The sequence below is a fragment of the Rissa tridactyla genome, chromosome 2 (assembly GCF_028500815.1).
Source record: "Rissa tridactyla isolate bRisTri1 chromosome 2, bRisTri1.patW.cur.20221130, whole genome shotgun sequence".
NCBI classification, from domain to species: domain Eukaryota; kingdom Metazoa; phylum Chordata; class Aves; order Charadriiformes; family Laridae; genus Rissa; species Rissa tridactyla.
Window position 1 is genome coordinate 140715415 of NC_071467.1, and position 22187 is coordinate 140737601.

The window sequence follows — 22187 nt, forward strand, 5'->3', positions numbered from 1 at the left end:
TAACTTTAAACCACAAGGCTTGTCGTTTGTATTTAAACTGTAAGAAAACAAAGGGCCACCATGATACTTTGTTTTGATGTCTCCCGATAACTAAATATTAATCAAAGTTATTTTGGGGAAAACTCAACAATCTAGAGAAGTTCATATCAACCAAGCACAAGAGAACAAGCTCAGACATGGCACTACTGTGTCTTTCATGCAGATGAGCAGACACCAAGATGTACAAACAAAAAGTTCAGGATAACATGCACTTCATATACATTTGACCTCTTTAAAAAAAGAAAAGAAAAAGGAAAAAAAACTGAAGCGCAACCACCTCTTCAACCATATAAAAAGAAACAATGTAAGAAGCCAAATTTTACAGTGAGCACAGTGCATTTTAGTCTTTTAGCTGCCTGGTCGTCTAGCAATATGTCTAACACTTGTCCGTGACCAGTGAGTTATCATTGCAACGTGACTGGAAAATACGAAAGCAGTTGTTCAGACAGTAAATGTGTATGGGAAAGTACAGAGTCAGAAGAGGTTCACTGTGCACTCCCCGCTTCCAAATGCGCTGGTTACTCCTCACACCTGGTGCCCTGGGATTCCCCTTTCCTTTGGACGCTTCTGCACCGGGGCCTGAGCCCGCTTCCACCGGTGTCAGTGACAAAGCTCCCACTGAAAGCCCGTCTGGAGGCTCAGGCTCCCGGGTTACTGGGTTGGACCCCATCTCAGGAGCTGAGACTGCTCCTCACCATTCCTCGCTCTGGAAGAAGAAACCTGCCCAACTCAGCAGACCAGGCCCGTTCCTAACACAGTCCAAACTTCCCAAAGAAACAGGCAGCTCAAGGCACCACCCCCAAACCTTCCAGTTCCTACTGTACACACATCTTTTAAACCATTACTTAATGCTGACAGCAAAAGGACCACAATTAGTACTGCCAGTTGGTAACAGAAAGCTCATTTCATAATGAAGGATTTGAGGGCTCAATGTCATGACCAAGGCATCACAGCTTTGAAAAATCGGTTTTACAGGTGGAAAAAAGTACATATGGGAGGTTAAGACAAGGGACCGTGCAATCTGCAGATGACCCACGCTCCACTGTGGCGAGTGGGTAAGCCACCTCAGATGTCACTCACAATCCTGCTCAAAAAGGAGCTGCTGAATAGAAATCAAAGTTAGGGTTAAAAATATAAAAAAAGGGTTTCCTTCCTAGAATACTAAAACTCCAATAGAGTCCTGTCAGTCTCTCACCCCAAAAAATCCAACCCAAGGACAACATGCAGAAGGACCTGCAGAGGACCATTCTGTATATGGTTTTAACAAAACTTTAAATCTGGTCTGCAAAATACGTACAATCCCGCGAGAGGAGAGTGAGCAAAGCTGCCAGCACAGACAGGGGTGAGCATCCTGGTGAGACCCAGGGGTTGGGCTTTGCTCCTCCGAGTTTGCAGACAGTCCCGGAGCCCTCTGCCCACCGGGCGGACTGTCTGCCTACAGCTACCTGTGTGGTAACTGCCACCGCCGCAGCGTACATCTCTGTGAATACCCATGTGTGTTCATACGTACGTACGCACATGAAACCACCCATATTGATTGAAAGAGGGAAGCAAGCCACAAATCACTTAAACATTTCTAGAAAGGCTAATCGAGTTCATTATTTTCAATCACTAATTTAACAAAACGAAACCCAAACTGTCTAACTGTCCATTTTGCCTCTTAAAGACTTACAACTCAATTATGTATGTGCTGCTTTTTTCAAACATGTTTTTTCAGTGTTTTGGACCACAACATAGGTTTCCTGAGGTTTTCAAGTGAGGGAGAGCATCCTATTAAAAGGGTCCAGCCCCTCTATCACTTACTTTGATGATAGTGCAGGGGACGAGGCAACAACTAAAAAGAGCAAGATCAGGTTTCACTTTTGCCTTGACAACATTTTCTCTCGGTAAGCACACGGCTAAGAAATCAACACAAGACTTAATTCTTGCAACACAAGACTTAATTCTTGCAAACTTCCCCTAAATTTCATCACTGTATAGTTCTGCAGTACAGATTCTGTCAAGAACTACAGCTGAGTCTGTGCAAACCCTTCCTCTAGATTCTCAGTGTTGGAAGGGTACCTGGAATGGTACTTCTTGGCCAGACACAGCTAAATGATGATCCTCTTCCATCCTACTGTAGAACTGGATCCTGCACGAGTACCAAGAGTGGCATTTCTTTCTCTGACTTAGAAGCGGGACACAATTCAACCTCAAAAAACACAACAACATTGCCCACCTCTTACTCACCAGGAGGTGAAGGTGCAGCAGCTCAGGAGGACAGGAGGCTTTGAGGGAAGCAACGAAGTATGAGCAACCACGATGATCAGTGCCAAGCACCTCTGTCAATGAGAGACGAGGAATGGCAAGATTCAGAGGAAAGCTGCTCAGTAATTCTTGTAAAAGCTTGATCCTTGTGGTATCCCTGCAGCTGACTAGAGTCATAGCACAACAGATACCTTCGCAAAAAAATTTTAAAAGTTAAAAAAATGCAAAAGAATTTGTATACACTGAGATACAAACATCACTTAACTGTTCAGCTTTTCATTATTGACTTTTGTTCCACTGTGCAATTCTAACGTATGATCTAGAACAGGCTGCACTTAACGGTGACCACCCCCAGACCTGCTCAGAGCAGGTGGGTGAAATGCAAACAGCAGCGGGCAACACTCTGGGCACTGCAATGAGCAGCCTGGGCTTCTGCCTCACCTCTGGGTCCTGATCTGCCCCAGCAGACTGAAACTGAACTGGGAGTTTTAACACGCAAATCGCATGGGTGCAGCACCCCACAGGGGAAAACACCATCTGGAAGAGAGTAATGTCAGCATATGTAACGTCAGTGTGTTCAGCTGATTTGGACAGAGCAAGGAGCCACCGCTCTCTCCAGAATCTCAGTATAAACACTAGCTTTTCTAGGACTAAAGTAACCTGCAGCGTTGTATCTTTTATTTCCTATTTTTCAGAGTTCCATTTTTTGCTTATTCTCCTTTCTTCACCCTTTCAGAGGCTCAATATATTCACAACCTGGCAATAGCGCAGCAATGAGCAGAACTAAGAGTTTACAGAACTGGCCCACCATCGCAACCAGGGAGAAGTTAACTTCACCGCCCTGCTGGGGTCACCTAGGCGTGAAGATGACACAGACACATGGCTAGAAGCATGGAAACACCAGCACAGCAATTTAAAGGTGGCCAGACAGGTCAGCATACTCAAAATTGCTTTAGCTCCACAAATAAATATGCAAAAAGTAGGCGACAGTTACATTTGCAGGTGAGCCAAAAGAGAAAGTCTTTCCAGTCATTCAGCACGGAATATTTGTTTCTCATTATTACACAAAACCCCACATTCGTCTGACTTAGCATGGGTTTACAGGAAGTTCCAAGTTAAGAATGATGAGACATCCATACCTTCTGTTTCATCACATAATACAAGGGGGAAAAACGCAACACAACTTTAAAGGTCCCACAGAACAGTAAGAAAAATTTCAAACTGCACTGGTCTTTACGTCTGTTATCCAGTGACATTTCTGCATGTCACAAAAATGAGTTAAACCATACTTAATGAAAGGAACCACGTAAATCTCTTATCACAGAAAGAAGAGCAAAACTCTTGACATTGCTTGGTTTGCTTAGTTATCATGTGTTGATCAAAACGTATTTTATGGTTTTATTTTAAATTTAAGCTACTGGGTTTTTTTTAAGCTAGGCTTCTGCTGTGAGTTTGTTTTTTCTTTTTACTCCGAGAATAACAAAATAAAATTACCACAAAGCAATACAAAAAACCCTGAATACTTAAAGAACTTAAGTTGAATTAGTTATTCTGCAGAAGAATCCGATTTATGAAGAGATTAACTAGGCACTGTTCTAAGCAGCAAGAATGAAAACTCGATGTATAATGCCAAGCAGTCTGCTCAGGTTTCTAAGAAAACAAAGAACACAGAACAGGGACATCATCTTAGATTACTATATACAACCACTTAAACGTTACTACAATGTAAACATAATTTAAAAAGAAAATCATCATTGAATGCATTTATCAACATTGTATTTAAAATACTAAATTTCCAGTTTCTTTCAGATAACTTCTCTTACCCAAATATAACAGAATGCTAGCTTTATGACGCTGTTAAACATCTGTTTAATTTTTCTCCTACAAAGAGTGCAGAAAGAGTCACGGCAACGTGGAATTCTTGTTAGCAGGTGTATTTTTTTGCCAGTGGTCTATCTCAAGAAACGTATCACAAGCCTTTAGAAATATCAGGAAGGATCTTTTACGGTAATTTCGTTTTTAGATCTGAATAATATATATACATCAGAAACTTGTAGAAACTGTATTTGGAAGGAAAAATAAAGCTAATGCTAAGTAGATCTGTTCCATATTAGTTTTGAATGAACTAGCCTCTCTCAGTTTACAGACCATTTTACATGTCAAAGAAATTATTAGGATCAAAAGAAATTTGACTATAAACATTGCACCCCAACTGTTTCAAATCTGAGCTTCAGAGAACTTTACAGACACAAATCTGAATGCCATAAGGTACAGAGCAGAAGAGAAGCCAAGCCAAACTAAACCAAACATTTTCTTCAGAAGAATGCAATATTTGGATTTTTTTAGACTGGCAAATTTTTAAGTTCAAGATTCTAACTTTGCATCAACGTCTTAAACAATTTATGGGTTGGCATGACTGGATGACGACTGCAACTTCCAGGATGCGTGAAAGGGAAGTCGTTTCTCAACCATAAATGTTGCTACGTAGTTAGCTTTGACAATAAAGCAGTAAGCTAATGCCTCTAGCTTCTCGTTGTGGATATTTGCCTGTTGTCTGGCCATTCTTTTGAAGAAATATTGGAACTTTTAATACCGCTCTTAAGAGGCAGTAACCCCACGCTGTGCAAGGCATACACTGCTTCTGTCATAGTCAAAACCACAGAGCAGGCTTTGCCGATGGCCTCATATACCAGGAAAACAGAAAACTCTGAAGGACGTAATACGACCACTGCTAAGCCATCAAAACATTCTACAGCCTACACCCAAAAATTCAGGTTTTGGTAGGGATATTCTTTAAACACATCAATCAAAACAGTTAATATATGGCAGCTTTGGATTTAGTAACCTTCACCTCCATGGCAGCATTGATTTTAACAGCAATGTACTGAATTTAATTTTAACCAGAATCCCTCGTCGTCTTCTTCAACTTAAAGTGCACTTCTGTAAAAACTGAAAAACTTCAGCAAACTCAAGTTTGATAATCGCTTTCAACAACAGCTTCAAAACAGCACAGCACAAAGCTTATTCTCCCAATGCTTTCTGGAGAATGAATCTGAAGACGTGGTTGTTTTTCTTGGGGAAAAAAACCCTCCAAAACAAAATAAGCCCAGTTTCCTGTTCAAAACACATGAAAAAGAAAGCGGAGTGTGCTATAAGAAAGTTGCCTACACACTGGGAGCACAATGAAATTTATACAGATCTATAAGCTGTGCTCTAGTTAGAAATTCATCCTTGCTCAGATATCTAAAGGATAAATGTTATCCTCAGATTTCTGTGTAAACCCACATAATCATTTAAGGCTTTGCCTCCTTCCTGGATTAACTATTGTACAGTTAACAGAAAGAGTTTCACCTCCTGTCTTTCACCCAGGGGGCATATCGACTCTCCTGTCTTTATCTCCAGTGTATAAGAAGTCACTGAACAGTTGTTTTCCAGAGCAGTGTCGGTTCAAGGTACTGACGCAAGATGAACCTTACTCCAGCAGATGGAACTGAGTACCCAAACACCGCAAAGACGCTGAATTTCCAGTTAGAAAGTTAAGTCAACTCTTATCAGACAGAGCACAACTCCTTTTACCCAGCTGAAGAAACGTTCACCAATCGCTTTGACTGGCCATCCTATTCAGAAGAGGTGAAGCAGTGGACCATGCTCCTCGGCATCATGCTGGTTACTGAAGTGACCAAACATATAGAGCTCAATAGAGAAGAGTAGTTTGGAAGGAAACACCGCCACACAAATATGAAATCTGTTAGCTGTCAACAACAACAAAACAAACCGAGGGGCTGGGGTTGTTTCACATGGCAACAACAACGAGCGTGAACTGGATATGCGGGAAAATAAAACTACGCAATATAAATTGCCCTAGTCATTCTATGTAGAGCCCCATTCCTCTGTACACACTCTTGTGTAAAGAATGCAAGAAAGCTGAAGGGACACCAGAGTGGGTATAAGTTTCTCTTCCCTTCAAGGGCCTCCGCTTTCCTAACACAGCAGCACTTCTGCTTATCACTGCTCATTAGTGCCCTCTGTTGCATCTGATGAAGACTTGTCTGTTTTCTTCCATTTCCTCTGCAGTTGCTCTTGTTCCTTCTTCCGAAGCTTTTCCCTTTGCTTTTCCATTTTCTCTTGAGCTTTGCGAGCTTTCTCCAGGGATGCTTTCATTTCCTTTAGCTTTTTTTTAATGATTGCTCTGTCCTGGGAAGATGTTATACCAAGAGCCTGAGGTGGAGAAAAGAAAATTAAAAAGGAAAAATAATTCCATACAGTTTAATCTATCACATTTTTTTTTCCATATTCTAGTAATAACTCTACTTAGGTAGAAAACTGTAACAACTACGCAAATCTGAGACAGACTTAGATACATTACTGATGTGTAAGTAATACAATTCTGTACTACTTTCCATGCTTTCAACTTCTAAAATATTAAAGTACTGGATCTCATTGCCACCACCAATGTCAGTTTCATTGATCAAATGAGGCAAATAAAGATTAAACTATTTGCCTGAAGTCATCTAGGTCTACATAGAACGAGGCTTTCCAATCCTCACTGCTATGCCTTAGTCAAAAGTCCACTTGTTCTCTTCTAAAATCCCTAGTTAGTGAAACGCCAGCAAAAAAATTCAGAAAGGAAACACTAAACTTTGACCTTCAGATATACTGAGCCTCCCACAACTCCTTCCTATAATTATTTCTGACAAAAGTAGGCTCATATTTTCACTACAAGAAACAGTGCACGCTTTATATATCAAAACTGTATTTAGTTCTAACGTAGTACAATTGGTATCAGCTTATGCCTCCAGTATCCCCGTAATCTATTTTTCAGTTGCTACTTCTGATGTATTTCTATTTACTATTTTCTCTGAATCACCCTTTTGCAACACAGAGCTGGATGGGAAATACATGCATGCAAATACCACTTACCCATGCTGCTATATGATTTACGCATGCAAATACGGGCACATTATGTACACCCAGAGTTTTCACAAAGCAAACGCTCTCTACTTCTGAAGCTTCCGAAACCAAGTGCGTATGGGAACTTCTTAAAGCACTGCTGTGGCCTTATACTCTGTGTTTATTATTCTAGTCTATCACCACCCCATACATGGGGATTCGCTGCTTTCTGGCCGAATTCTTACTTCCTTTAAGATTACCTAAAGTGATAATAAATACTACAGTTCGTCTTGAAGTCCAGTCAGTCAATTACCTTGAGCTTACTCCCATCCAGGTGAAGGAGATGCTCCCCATTAATGTTTTGGGCACTGAATTCGGAAACATACTGTTCAAGGTTCAGGCTCATTAACCAGTGGGAAACCTGCTGCACGCTCCACTCCTGAACGGCGCGACTCTGACACTGACTGTGCTTAGGAGACTGCCCATCGTCGAGGATCTGTGACAAAAACATGCGGCACTATTATTAAAAGGGTAACACGGACAAATAACAACATTTTTCTGGACGAAATGCCAGCATCAGAGCAGAGGTAGCTCAACTATCTTTACACTACAATAATAACAACTCCACACTGCTATATAGATCTGTATGTAACCAGGTATCTAAGAATGGGTACAAGGTACTCAGAAAGTCTTCTATGTATAAACAGAAGAAGAGAAAGGAACTGGCGTTCCTTTTAATGCAAACAGGGACAGAAATGGCCAGGTGGCACAATTCTGAAGAGGTATGCTCCCATTCCCTCACAAGATTTTTATCCTTCAAAGTAGAATTGTTTCTAAAGGATGCAATGAATTCTGCATTCTGCTTCCTGGGCTCATTCACAGATCTTTATGATGCGTTTAAGCTATAAAACAAGAAATTCAGGGGAAAAAGAACCCCAGAAAACCACTCTATAAAGTTCCATGACATTGAACAGCCAGTGAGACTGATACTACCTATGGAAGACTATGAGATGACACAGAGGAGCGGTAAGGAACATACAGGGATCCCACAGCCCTGGCGCTGCTCTCACCACGTTGTGCTGCTGTGGAGGAGGAGAGCCCAGTACCAGCACCAGGAGGGGCAGGTGGGGTGTCAGCTGCTGGGGGCACCCCCGTGTCCCCCGCTCTGTCGCTTTATTCCACACCCAGGGGTATGCCAGCGGGGCCTGAAACAAAAGCTACTCTGTCCCAGCCGTGGTCAGCAAAGCAGCTGCTACCGGCTGCAGCAGCTGTCTGCGGTTAGAGCAGCTTTCACACCGGGCTAGATGATGCTGGGAGCTCTCTCGGCTTCTGGCTGTCCGGTTCTCAGGGCTGGGGAAAAGCCGGTTTAAGCACTACCTTTTCCTTCTCCCATCACCATCAGGAGCTCAGTGCAGCTGATGGTGGACTTGCTCTGACACGGACCCTCCTCCCCTTTCCAGCATACCACAAAAACTGCAATTTGCTATGGCCTTGACAAGCCTCAGCAGAAAGGAGAGGGGCACCAAAGACAAGGAGAGAGGAGCCAGTGACATCTGCCTGCTGTGCTCGAACAAGGGGTTTTGCCACACAACACGGTAAAACAAGAAATGTGAATCTGCAAATGAGACGAGACGTTGCCACATGATGGTCACACGATTCACCACAACAGCACACTAGTATCTCACCTCATCATCAATCATATCCAGGCTCTGAGTGAGGGAGCAACAAAGAAATGGGAAAGAAAAGCATTATAGAAACAAAATACAGAACATGTAACAGCATGTAAAAGTTCAGGCAAGGGCAGCACCAAGATTTGCAAACAGATATGGCTACTCAAAACCAAAGAGATTTCTTTAAAAAAAATTATTTCCAGAAGCAGAGAGGTTATGTTGAAAGCTCAGCACACACATGATTTGGCAGCTAAACCCGAGACCGTGCCAATGAAATCCCCTTGGAGTTCCTGGTCTTGACACCCTAGAAATGGTGTGAATCTTTCCGATGGCTCCAATTGCAAATAATTAGAGGAGAACAACCTGCAAGAACTGGGTTCCCTCCCCATCTTTTCATTTTTTTTTTGGTCTTCTTCAAATAATCACGTTCAGATCTGCCAGAGCAGCCTGAGCAAAGGAGTGCTCGCAGCCATAGGCTACAGAAGGCTGAAGAGCAACGCCGGCTTAATCCCCTGCCAGGGGGTGCTGGGGGTTCCCGCTTGCTCTTGCTGAACGCGCTGCCTGATTTGGAGGCTGCAATTTGGCACACAGCAGAGGATGGAGAAAACACATTCGTTTTTATAGGCCTGTTCAGGCTTGGTATTTCAGAAGTGATAAAGTAGAGAGCTGAACAAGCAAAATGAAAGCGTTTTCAAGCTTTTAATTCAATACCACTGGGAACAGCGGATTTTCATAATAAAATACATAATATAAGGGGAATGAAACATGGTAAGAGAATGAAATGTATTATCAAAATAGTGTTAATACTAAAGAAAGTGTAAATGATGATTTTGTTGTTTTCAGTAATTCACAGAATATACAGACCTGTCTGCACTGTCCTATGATTCTTACAAATTTTTGCAGTAACCTCTAAAGAATGGTTGGGTTTGTAGGCTTGCATTTTGGCAAATGGGGTTGCAAGGAAGAGCTCTCATTCTTTAAACCCATGCAAAGTATGCAGGCGGTAACAGAACAAACCTAACTATCGTAAAAAAAAAAAAAAAGACATAGATACTTCAAGTTCCTCCTCTCTAGAAAAAAACCCTGGCTCAAATCTCACATGAAAAATGTGAAGTTCTTATGGAGTGTTTGTAAAAGAACAAAGGCAGAGGTTTCCTGAGTCCACACGACACACTGTCAGCTACTGTCGTATTGTGCAACTTCACTGACAACTGAGTTACAAAGCTAGTATTTTAAGAAAAGTATTTTCAATATATTGTCTTCGGCTCAATTATGTCACCAATTTGCAGGATTAGGAATGCTTTTTCACAGTATCATTGTTTGAAAAAACTCTGGTTTGAAGTAACTGAATTCAAATCCACTGTGCAAAGCAAGCACAAAGAATGCAAAGTGGATTAACACATATACGTTCTAATCGATATACATACATTCAGGTACATTAACACACAATTACTGCATGTACAGGTCATTATTATTTTAATGTATTAGGGTAAAACAGTCTAGGTGAAGGTGCCTTGAATTTCAACTATATTTACCAAACTATACTGTATGTTTATTATCTCAAAATTGTCTCAATTATGTTTAGTTTAGTGTATGTATATATATATCGATATATATCTATGGGCCCACATGTATGTATTTAGAATGCAGGAAAAATGTATTGAAACGCGTGAGGATATAGCATCTCTTAGAAAACTAACTGCATTCTACTTCCCTATGATAATGCCATAGGACCTTTAATTCAATTCATTATTATATGAATGAGAAAAACCATCGTCTAGAAACCAAGATTCATTTTCTTCTCCCGTTCTACTGCCTAAAAAATAGCCCTTTATTATGTAATTATCAAGCAAAATGCCACGGGGAAAAAGAAAACAACTATTTCCCACCTTAAACAATTTCATGAGCATACCTCATCTGACGACAGTGCTAAGGAGTGCGAGAAACCTGGGGTTTTAGGTTCTGCTCCTAAACCACTCAGATCAGCTGAACTCGTGCTGCTGGGACTGAAATCATCATTGAACGTGAAATTCTGTGGAGAAAAAGATGAGTCAGAATAAACAAACGACCTTGCATGTGCATCTAAAAGGGAAATTTGCTTTCTGTCTTCCAGCTGGGCATAGTTCAGGAGTGATTTCAATCATTCACCAAAACGGTTACAATACACATAAGAAAGCTTAATTTTTAGTATTGTTAATATGTACAGAATACACAGTATTTTTACCACTGTGTACTTTAAAAGACACCTTCGCCACCTTAATGGCTCAAAGAATAGCAAAGGGGTCTGAAAGCAATTTCCAGACTCCCTCTTAAGACGCTGGCTCTCGTCCTGGAGCTAAGTTACTGCTTCTGCGGGTTAATCACTAGCATTTTACTGTCCTCCAAATATTTAGGACAAGCGTAGCACAGGCAGTAGCACAAAGAATAGGACAGAGGATTAATTAGCAGAGAGAAATGAAAACTGCTATTGAAAGAGCAAGAAGAATATCCTGCGAATCCATTTCTGAGTCCCAAGTAATCTCCTAGAAAAGTGAAAAGATCTTCCCTCTTTGCCTATATCTTTAGAAAAAATGGAAATTGAAAGTAAAAGAGATCTTTGGATATTGAATGTTATTTTATGAAATAATAACCATAAAACAAACACTGTTTTTTCTTGACAATGCAATGACAGACACCACACCTTGCAGCAACGAATATCAAAAGCGTGTGCATATTTTCCAGAAATACAGCAAAATTACCATCAGAAGAAGACAAAAATTAACAAATATGTCACAAAAAACAAAATCTAAAAAAAAATGAAGAACACCGTGATATTCCATTTAAATTGAATATATAGGTAATGATACGGAGACCTCTAATCTCTCTACTCTAACATCTAAATGAATATCAAATTCAATTCAATTGCAAAAAACGGATCCAAACTTCAAAACCAAAAACACTAAAAAAGTTATCCTTTAATTCCCCCCTCAAAGATATTTCACCTATCTTTCCTGAAAACAAGAAGTCTTCCAAAAATATCAAGTGTTGCTCGTCTTAGTTTTGCAACTAAATATTGGTATCACACCTGAATAGAAGAATAGGAACTGTTAGTTTAAGAACTTGCAAACTTTACAGAGAACATCAAAACGTTTTTGTGATCAGTTTTCTCACACCTACATTTAGAATTCCTGTTCTGCTTTTCCCAACTCTTTATAGACAGGAAAATCTGAGCAGCATCCTTAATACACAAACTTTTAGCCCCCACAGCGTTCTTAGGCCAGGAGTTCAACAGCTCTACCTCCTGTTGTGTGAAGAACATCTTTTTAAGTACTCTGAATTTTCTTTCACCTCTATTTTGTGCAAGCTTCAACCTTACAATGAATTTAAGTCTGTAAAATTTAATTCTCCATAGGAAAAACAGAAGATAGCCAAGGCCTGCTAATAATTTTGACAGCAGAGCACCCCTCGCCCCAACCTCAACCTAATAATACTAACTGTAAAAGGGGGTGCTTTCTTCCCCATTTGAAAATTATTTTTATACAATGTTTGTTTAAAGGCACAAATAGGATTTACACATCTAACCCTCATCTTTCTTTTTCAAAAGAAACCGGGTAACCGATAAATTTCTCTTTAATCTTCAGAGATTTCATCTGGGGGTCTTCTCTACCAATCCGATTTGGACCGGTCAGCCTTGTGTTGCTCTCCCGACCAGGTAACACAAGCACAGCTGTGACCTTGCATAGCTTGGTGCACAGCAGAAGTAAGGTATCACCAGCTTTTGGCACCACAAGAGTAAGAAATGCCCGTGGAAACTGCTATTAGGTACATGCATGTGTTTGTAGAAGACAAAGAAATCAGATTTCTGATTCATATTCTGCATAAACTTCAGAACCATATCTGTTTCTTTTTACCAGACCAATATAAAAAGTAAACTGCTACAAGTTATAAGAAGATACAGGCAGAGAAATATTTTCCAGAAGTGAAAATAAACATGAAAAAGCTAAGTATATTACTATAACTAAAGGGTTATTTAAGGAGTTATCATGCTGAAACATTCATGCACATAGAAAGGAATCACATAGATGTATTAATTGCAATAGTCCGTATTTACAGTTCAAGCATCTTCATACAGAGAATTAAACCCAACAGCCAGCATGCATGACAAACAGATTTCATTATTGGGGGGAAAAAGGCAGATGACTGACGGCATACAGCATTTCTTCACTTGCAAACACCTCATTTGAACACGGGTAGGTATTCCCACAATCAGTCCTGAAGAATGCAGAAAATATCTATAACTGAATACACAAATCTAGCATTTGTTCAGTGGATCCAAATGCTGATTTCCACTGGCGCCACTTGCTTTTGTTATGGTACAGCACACCACAGTTAATTTACTGAATTAATGTACAGTTAAGACGGAGTAAAAAGGTAGACTGTGGAATGGTACAATGACTGAGATGTTCTGTTTGGATGAGCTGTAACCGTACAATGAACACCATGCACTGTTTATTGTAGTAGTCACATATTGGCCTGTTCTTTTTCCAGAAACATGAAGCCAATTATGCCACTCAACACAGTGGGGATAAGGTAGTTTTTTATTTTCTACCTTCGACCCTTTTTTAGCTGGACTTATATTTTCAGAGGAAGGTTCAGTTGAGCTGGTGGGCGATGGCAGGTTGCTGGAAGGATTGGATCCCTTGCCACTCTCTCCGTACCATGTGAATGGTACACAGTGTGGGAGAGAGGAGGATCGCTCTGCTAAAGATTTAGTGTTTGACGATTTCTGCAGCATCTCTCTGACGGTCCTGTTTAAGAGAAAGGAACAGGAATACGTGTCAAGTTATAAAATTAGAGAAAACAAAATGCTACAGAGGCAGTTAATTGTAAAAAGAGTGACATTCCCTGTATCTGTGACTAAAGAACTGAGTGGCACGCAGCTGGCAGGGGCATGCCCGAAATGTCTTTTTCAGCAAGAGAAGAAAAAAAGGGGTTCTTTTGATTCTTTTTCTGACTCAAGCTCTCTCAGACAACATACAGCCAGCAAACGGAGACAGATGCCAGCTGAAAATGCCTGTACTCCCGCCATTCGGAAGTGACCCAGCTCCAGTCAAGAAGCCACATGCTGCGTTGGTGCATTTCTGAGCCCCAGTGGTATCTCAGCATGATAAAATAGACCAGACCCAGCACCGACCCAAGCGGGCTCCGGTTCCCAGAGAAGGTCTGGCTTGGATTTCGAGCACAGGCAGATGAATCAGGTGCGCCTGTATCCATCTATGGAGACATGCCTTTGTCACAACAGATAAATACCTATAGAGTATCATTATCTTGATTATAAATTTATTAAATATTAAATATATTAATATAAAAAAAAGAAAGAAATGCCTATGTGATATTATCAGCTTCTCTCTCTGTAGTAAAAGATTGCAGTGGATAATGTGATCAAGTCAAAGATAAGAGTTATTAAACAAAATGCCTAAATTATTTGCTAACTATATCATGCCAACAGCACAGTGTGTAAATTAAAAATAACTATGCGAAGTGTCTGCCTCAAAGAAGTTTTGCATTTGTCATAGTCTCATAGTATTTATATCAACATATATATTACTGTTTCAGAGCATTAAACTTCTACTGCTCTTAGCAGCCAGCAGTAAATTGCACGTATGTAAATCTCCCCTCAACTTCTGCCTTCTGGACAGCTTCTAAAATCATTATTAACCTAATCACTAGAGCTTTGTATATTGTGAAGCATCTTTTCTGCATGGATGAAACGGAGGTTGTCAAAGGGCCCCCGCCCGTGGAAGCAGAAGAATCCTCCCTCCCTTTAGCTACGTACAGAAAGGTGGATGTAACTGCCCCAGTCCTGTTCTCCTCTCTCATCCTCTCATCTTGCTCGAAAGTAGAAAGAAAAAACAAATGATGTTGCCTGAATCGCCTAACTTCAGGCAGGAGAATATATGCTTCCTACTTAAATGGGGAATTTTTAATATATGTAACATTAGTGGTAATCTTAGGAAATAATTTAGGATTTTATTTACACATCCTGAGTGCTATTTTTGGGCAATGGCAAAATAATGCATGCAAAATCCTTCTGACAGCAGGATTAATTCTATAGCAATTGGTTGCTGTAATGGACATAATTATAACAGGATGCTGTCTTTCCTTCTTTCAAAGAGCTTATACAGCTTTGGACTGTAGAGAAAACGTCCTCACATTTCTTCTGAGGGAAATTCTTTGGAGTTAGTAACAAAGGAAGTGACAAAGAGTGTTTAAAAAGTTATACTAAAATAGTAACATTCCAGTTTACAGAAGCACAGTAAGAATTACAAATGCTTATGAATTTTGACTTTGGAAGCAGTATTAAACTTTGATGTTAGTAACTGTGTCCAAACTTAGAAATGTTAACAAACAATACAAATAACCGATTTATCGAATGGTCTAATAAGCGGCTGATCTCTCTACGCTGAGATCTGCTTTCTCTAAGGAAGACACCTATGGGGTCTCACAAACATCTCTTAACGTACTATGCTGCTATAAGGAACGTATCAAGTTTTTACAAACAAGTATACGCTAATTTCCCCCACCCTGCGGCATGGTCTTTAAATGCTACATGACGTTTAAATGCCCTGCTAAGGGCACGAGCTGCCTTGCAGCTACACAGTGGTGCAGAGGATTTGCTTTAACAAATCTCTCCCTGTCAGCAGGGCAATGCAGCAGTGAATACCACTAACCCCAAGGCATGCTGCAAGCTGACACGCCAGTGCAACAGGTTTTCTGACACTGCTGCCTACGATCACCGAAGATCCTGCCAGATATTTGCAGGATACAAATGCACAAACGTTAAGCTGAGACAGAACATTGTGCTTCAGCACAGTGTGCCTGAGGGAGTAAGTCAGAAGTCTAAGGTTTCTTTTGCTTTTCTGATTTTACGGAGCTACACAATATACTTGTCACTGGGGCTCCATACATTAGACTGTCAGCAAAACTCCACAAACGGCTACATACTGGTTTACCACCACAATGATTTTCTGAGCAGCATTCAAAGTTTGCTTTCTTCCAGTAGCTCTTTTATCATGTAGGTTTTCTTTTGCACTGCTTTATGTGCAGAGGGGTTTTGAGTTGCTACATCCTTTCTAGACTTTTGGAACATATTAAGTTTGCTTAGCACTCCTGACATTAACTTGTCTTTCATACCTGGAACAAAGTACCACCCCCCTGTACCTGTGATCTTGTCAGACTCATCCGTACATGAGGAGAGATCTTCAGTAAAAATATACACTAGCTTTTGCAAAGAAGATTGTTTCCTGCCATTTTGAACATTCATTTATTTATTCATAGTCCAGATGCTGGTGATGCGGTCTCATCAGATCTCACAAGGAGTTCACGATTCCTTCCCTGAGAATTGGTGATGTGACAAACGCAGTCAGCAATTTGCCTATCTATTTTCAGCTTACGATGTTCATCTTCAGCAACAAACCCTTCTGAAAGCATTCCTGATGGGGGTGCCGTGAAGCTGCAGTGAACAGCTGCTCCCCATCCTCCCTCTGGGGGCTTTTTCGAAAAAATATGTGGAATTGTGTCAAGATTTCTGGTTCACGGGTATTATTAACTGACTGTGTGTGCATCTTGTAGGCCATCTCTGATAACCTATTTCTGAAAATCCCATTAGTGGATGCAACAGTAGTAGTGATGCCACAATACTATAAGCCTCCGACTATTATACGTTTAGTCTTTAGATTATACGTTAGTCTTTCATTATTTAAGAAATGTAGGTTTGTAAGCTCGAAGGTTATCTCAAAGCTTAACACTATTTCTATGAAGTCAGTGGGACTGTCAATGTTCCCATCTGCTGGGATGATTAGGTTTCTCCAATGTTTCTGGCATATCATTTCATTCAATGTCATACCTACTGCCGTAGGTCACCCTAATAGCGTCTTTCTCTTTCCTCTTCTTGCCCTTGTTTGAACTCCTTCTCAAGGGAGCCCTACAAGAATATTAGAAAACATCAGGCTATATCTTTGAAATTTTACTTTGTAAAAGTAATAAGTAAATAAATATTTTAAAAAAATGCTTACCCGAGATCTGCAAGTTTTCGCTTTAGTTTTTCTGTATGCCCTATAGTAGGGCTAGTTGTTCGTCCTGCCTGAGAACATGTGGCACCATCTAGGATATATTTGTACACGGAAGAATGTACATTATTATTTTTAATTGCTACTGATAGCTATTCCACTTTCCATCCACAACAGTTTGTTATCTTTTCATAGTTAGATACACATACATGTACACGTGTGTGAGTACACAATTTAATCAGGTGAATTCTCGTTTTTAAGAAGATAGTGTGAAGAGGAATAAAAATAAATAAATACTTTCAGAATTTGAAAATACACATGAAGAAGTCTTATTTTAATTGAAGAAAACTTAAAGTGAATTTTGGTTAAGTTTTAATGAATATGAAGTAAGTCGAACAACACAAAAGACTGTAAACATTACAGTGAATCCATTTTTAAACTCAGCAGTAGCTGCTTAAGTTTCCTTTTACAGAATTCATTTGGCATGTATGCTTTACTTCCAAAATGACTCCTGAAATACTTCCTTGAACTCTGGAGCCAAGGATACCTTTTATGATGGACACGCTAGGTAATAGTTAGCTTGAACATCTTTGTTAAAATAAACATTTAACTAGCAGTCCAACCATTTTGAATTTTTTAAAAAACCAATGCATTAAAAGTAGCTTAGTTAACAAATTTGCCCTGAGACATCAACTGATTTTTGATCTCTCCTACAAACACTGTTAAAGCCTAAAGAGGAAACAGCCTGCAGTACCTATAAAGCCAAAACAATGAATCTGAGTCTGCAAAACATCCTGTGAAACCTATATGGAAGCTAAAAGAAAACACGCAGCAGTTGAATAATTCAGACACAGTTTCTCTGATTCCTAAACATAAAGACTGTCCCCAAATACTCTAGAGAGTCACAAATGAAGGTCAGTCATTCATGGCACTTGCAGTTCGGTGCGATGTGACTTCAGATGCACAGTGGTTTGTGGATTTCTCCTACTGTAGCTGACATAAATTAAGCCCTCAGAATTAACCCAAAACACCACAGCACTATCACAAGACAGTCAACTATGTGTACAGAACTTCGTATGTTGCTTTGTGGATAATATTTGGCCAAGTTTTCGTTCAAGTAAAAATTTCAATGCGCAACTGGTTCATAAATCCTGGGAAAAGCAGGAAAATAAGCCTCTTGCAATACCCACACTCTAAAAGCCAGACTGTTTTGTCCAGCACAAGTCATTACGTTAAAAAAAAACACCATTCAAGAACAACTGACAAGTAACCTCAGCCAAAAAGGCAAACAAAAAAAAAAGTAATATGAAGAATGACAAAAGCAAGGCGAAGTCCCCTGAGAAGAAATCCCTTCCCCGGGGAGGCTGAGGAGGACTTTCGGCAATGCACACTTTGCATCAACCCTACTGTGCGCACTCCTCTCCTGCCTCCTCTTACGGTTCCTTTTTCACCTTCAATGCATACTTCTCATTTAACCACTGTCAAAACTGCCACTTTCAAGAATAAAAGTCGTAATTTTTATTTTCACACACTAGCTATTCGCAGGCAAGCGGAGCTTGGGGGCTAGGGTGGGTGTTTTTGAGAAACTGCTTAATGAAAGTAAACGAAACTATAAGGTACACTGCTTTTCTGGTGGGCAAATAATCACAGCCTTTAATAGCTGGAAGTTTTGCTGCCGTAGTAGAAGAAATTATCGGGAGAGCTCAGCAGGGACATATAGCAGCTCCCTGGTATGGCAAATTGCTGTTGGGGCTCTCGTATCACTATGCTTCCACTCGGATACAGGTTGGCCAAGCCAGGGCCCTCTGAATACTACTGGTGTGGAAAAGAGTCACGCTGGCTATTGGATACAGTGGAAGATGGATGGGCTAGGTCCCAAAATCAGCTTCAGTGGCAGAGTAGATTTGCATCTACATGGTCTAGCACATATGGAGGTAGGCAGTGGCAGGCACACGGCAGTGGCCACGAACCAGGGATACAAGTGCCTTGCCTGGGCAGGAGGGGACTTTGACCAGCCTGCACGGGGGTATCTTCTTGTAGTTCTTCAGAGAGGGTGAGGGAGAGCAGGTTCCTCAGAATAAATCACACAGAAGCTGTTTAATCCATCACTTATGGCCTCAAGGAGCTGGTTTAAGTGATCTGTGGCTGATCTGTGGCTGATGGATGCGAAAGGAGACTAAACCTAACTTTCTTCCCCAAGGTCACAAAACAGTTGCAGCCACCTCACATCAGCGCAGTATTGCCCACAGGGGTCACCTCAGCTGCCTTGTCAAAGGATGCTGTTGCGCAAACCAGGCAGAACTGAAGAAAATAAAGTAATCACACACATACATGAAAAAGTTGTGCTTAAAAGAGGAAGATGCAAAATGTCTCATCATTTTGCAACGAAACTGCTCTCATGCCACTTCAGCTCTTCCCACAACACTGCAGGATCTCATAAGAAAAAAAAGACAAGTGTGAGTTTGCTAATGTTGGCTGTTGCTAATGAGAGACTAATCAATAGACAAAGATGTGCCCACAGATGTGCTTTCTTTCCATCTCTAAAAAAACTCTACCCAAACACACTGAACAAATACAATGGCCCTTTTTATTTTCTGAAATGTTAGAGTTTGACAGCCAAATTACTAATCAATTAAAATAGTATCACTACAACACTTGTTGCCAAACAACTGCTTTAGGATCTTTCTTTTTTGTAGGACATATTAAATGCAATTTTTTCCATTTGAAACTAAATTGCTCTGGTTTACTTTTCATGTACTCATCAGAATTTGGATACACCCAAAAGCACTTGTTGTCTACCTAACGGTCACAGTGGGGAAGGCATGACACCAATATTTAGACAGAGATTAATTTTCAAACCTAAACTGGAAATAGCGACACAGTGGGTAGAATATAACACTCCATTCCTTATACTACATGGCTAGTCTCCACTGAATTTCTATCAAGATATTTTTCATACATCTGTCAGAAATGCAGGATTTACAACTTCGCTGATAAACCAATCATTCACTCAAGCTGAAGTACGAGTTTGGAAAGTCACATTCTTATGTTCACACCCTTATTTTTACTTGAAAAGCTCAAATATTGAATTTAACTGATTCATTAACAATTACACATTTAGAAACTATACAGCTAGACTAGCGATTTCAGGACCCATGTAAAAATGCCAGCATGTATTAAGCTATCCTAAATTCAACAAAACTTAATTAACCTGTCTTTTAGGAATCTGTGTGAAAGCCCTGTATGAACTAAAAATAGGTTGTAAATCAGTGGCAAGACTTTTCAGACACACAAACAAAAATCCTCAACAAATTGTTCTTTTCAGTTAATTTAAGTAAGCCAAAGTCTGTTATGAACCTATCCAGACCTATTCCTGCAGTCCTCCCTTATAAACAGTTTTTACCACTGTTTTGTATTATGCGACAGTTAGAGAACGCAAGGTGCATAGCTAAGAATGCTGAAGTTGTGTAAAATGCTAACTTTGACTTCACAAGGCATCTGAAAAGGAGGGCTCAGTATTCTGTGCCATGTTGTGCTGTTAATGCATTTAATAAACTGGTATCTGAGATGTACCTGAGCTAGGTGTATTTGCATCTTTTTTTATCCAGATTACATTTAAAGAATCTGAATTAAATAAATAACAATGTGGCCAACCTCCCCAACAAAGTACTTGGTATTTTTTTCTGTAAATGAAGAGCCTCCAGACACTAACCTCATGTTTAATCAAGACTGCCGCCTCTCAGCAATTAAAAGCTACAATCTGTTATTCTTGCTTTACACTCCTTTCCCCACCCTCCAAAAAAAGCATCTAGCAGTGCCAAAACCACATAATTTGAGTAAGTACACTGTGTTAAGCATGTTTCTAATAAAGAAATGTCCCAAGGTCCAATAATTTTGGTTTTTTAAAACAAAATACAACATTTTCTTAAAGGAAACCTCCCCCTAGCATTTTCAGTGAGTTCTAAGAAAGAAAAAAAAAAGAAAGGAAGCAGTCCCCCATCTCATTTTAAACTTTATCCGTTACTTATACCACCTTACAAGGTCATTTGTAATTTTTTTACTTCCAGGTAGACAAAAGAAGTTATAAGCTGATGCCCTTCTAGTTGCTAAGGTCCTACTACACAACAAAAGTTCATGAAGTAGACGTGAGCAAAATGATGCATCAATTTATTGTAAAAAATAGTAATACCTTTATCCTGTAATATATTCCTGCCAGCCGGGCGATGCAAAGGAGATGCTTCAGAGCTGTTCCCAGATTTTGAAGGAGAGGAAAGCGGGGTGTCTCCCCGAGCGTGCGGGGAAAGGACACCTCCTTTGTGGTGCTGTCCTTCTTCTTGGTTGTCAGTTAGGTTGTCAAGTGAGATTGCTGCACTGCTAGCCACGGGGGAGAGGGAGGAAGCACCAGAATCTGATGCTGGTGAGGATGCTCTCATGCATAAGGGCAGTGGTGATTTTGAAATGTGCATGGGACTACTGTAACTGTTTGGTGGCTGTTGGTATAAGAGATTATAAAGCAGGTTATACCATTTAGTAACCAATCAGAGCAAGGTTTACTTTGAACATGCAATTCTTTTATTCATTCATTTTATTCATTTATTCTTTATTTAGTCTTCTATTCGTAGGAAACGCTTTAGCAATTCATGCCATTACCTTTTGATACCACACACAGTGTTGTTTATTGGTATTTGCTTTCAGACAGAAGTCAGCATAGGACAAAACAATGAGTGAATATCATATCAATTGTGTTAACAAATTAACAGATAGAGAAATGCATGATTCAAGTTCCTTTCACCTCCTGCATAAATGAAGGGACCCACTTTGCATTATAAAGGACACATAACTCAGAAAGCCCAGGACTCCTGTTAAAAAAAAAACACAACAAAAACCAAAAACCAGGTCTCAAAGGAGACTGGACATGCACATCACTCAAGGACATTCATAGCATACTGGCCACAGAAGAATAAATACTGCCTGTGCTACAATGAAAGGACAAAGACAGAGGACGAAATGACTTACAGGGGCAATCTAGCTCTCCACAGGAAGCCTAAAAGAGAGGGTAGAGTCCTCCTCACCTTTCGCTCAAGGCTGTCCTCTCCGTCAGTTGAACTGATGCTATCATACAACCTTGTTCTAGAAGGCCTCTGCCGCTTGTTCTTCACTGAAAGCTGAGCTCGAGTCTTCAGAGCTTTAGAGTCCAGTCTCTCTGTTTCTGGCACGGCTTCATTGAAATCTGTATGGAAACATGATTTGAAGCTATTTAACAGAAGAATCTTTCACTACTTTTTCCTAAGGC

At 40.2% G+C, this 22187-nt stretch overlaps 1 protein-coding gene across 4 annotated transcripts in view; it reads right to left on the reverse strand.

Annotated features, from left to right (window-relative positions):
* Nucleotides 1-924: 924 nt before the first annotated feature.
* The window catches only part of PPP1R9A (protein phosphatase 1 regulatory subunit 9A), a 149165-nt gene continuing 127902 nt past the window's right edge, over nt 925-22187 (reverse strand). For 3 of the 4 annotated variants that reach the window (XM_054189463.1, XM_054189464.1, XM_054189462.1), the window contains 8 exons: nt 21967-22124; nt 21084-21384; nt 16901-16988; nt 16732-16809; nt 13435-13633; nt 10759-10878; nt 7490-7672; nt 925-6504 (listed from right to left, as the gene is read on the reverse strand). In XM_054189463.1, the coding sequence (XP_054045438.1) occupies nt 6292-6504; nt 7490-7672; nt 10759-10878; nt 13435-13633; nt 16732-16809; nt 16901-16988; nt 21084-21384; nt 21967-22124 (1340 nt within the window). In that variant the 3' untranslated portion in view covers nt 925-6291. The remainder of the gene's footprint in view (nt 6505-7489; nt 7673-10758; nt 10879-13434; nt 13634-16731; nt 16810-16900; nt 16989-21083; nt 21385-21966; nt 22125-22187) is intronic. The other variant, XM_054189466.1, reaches the window with a different exon arrangement.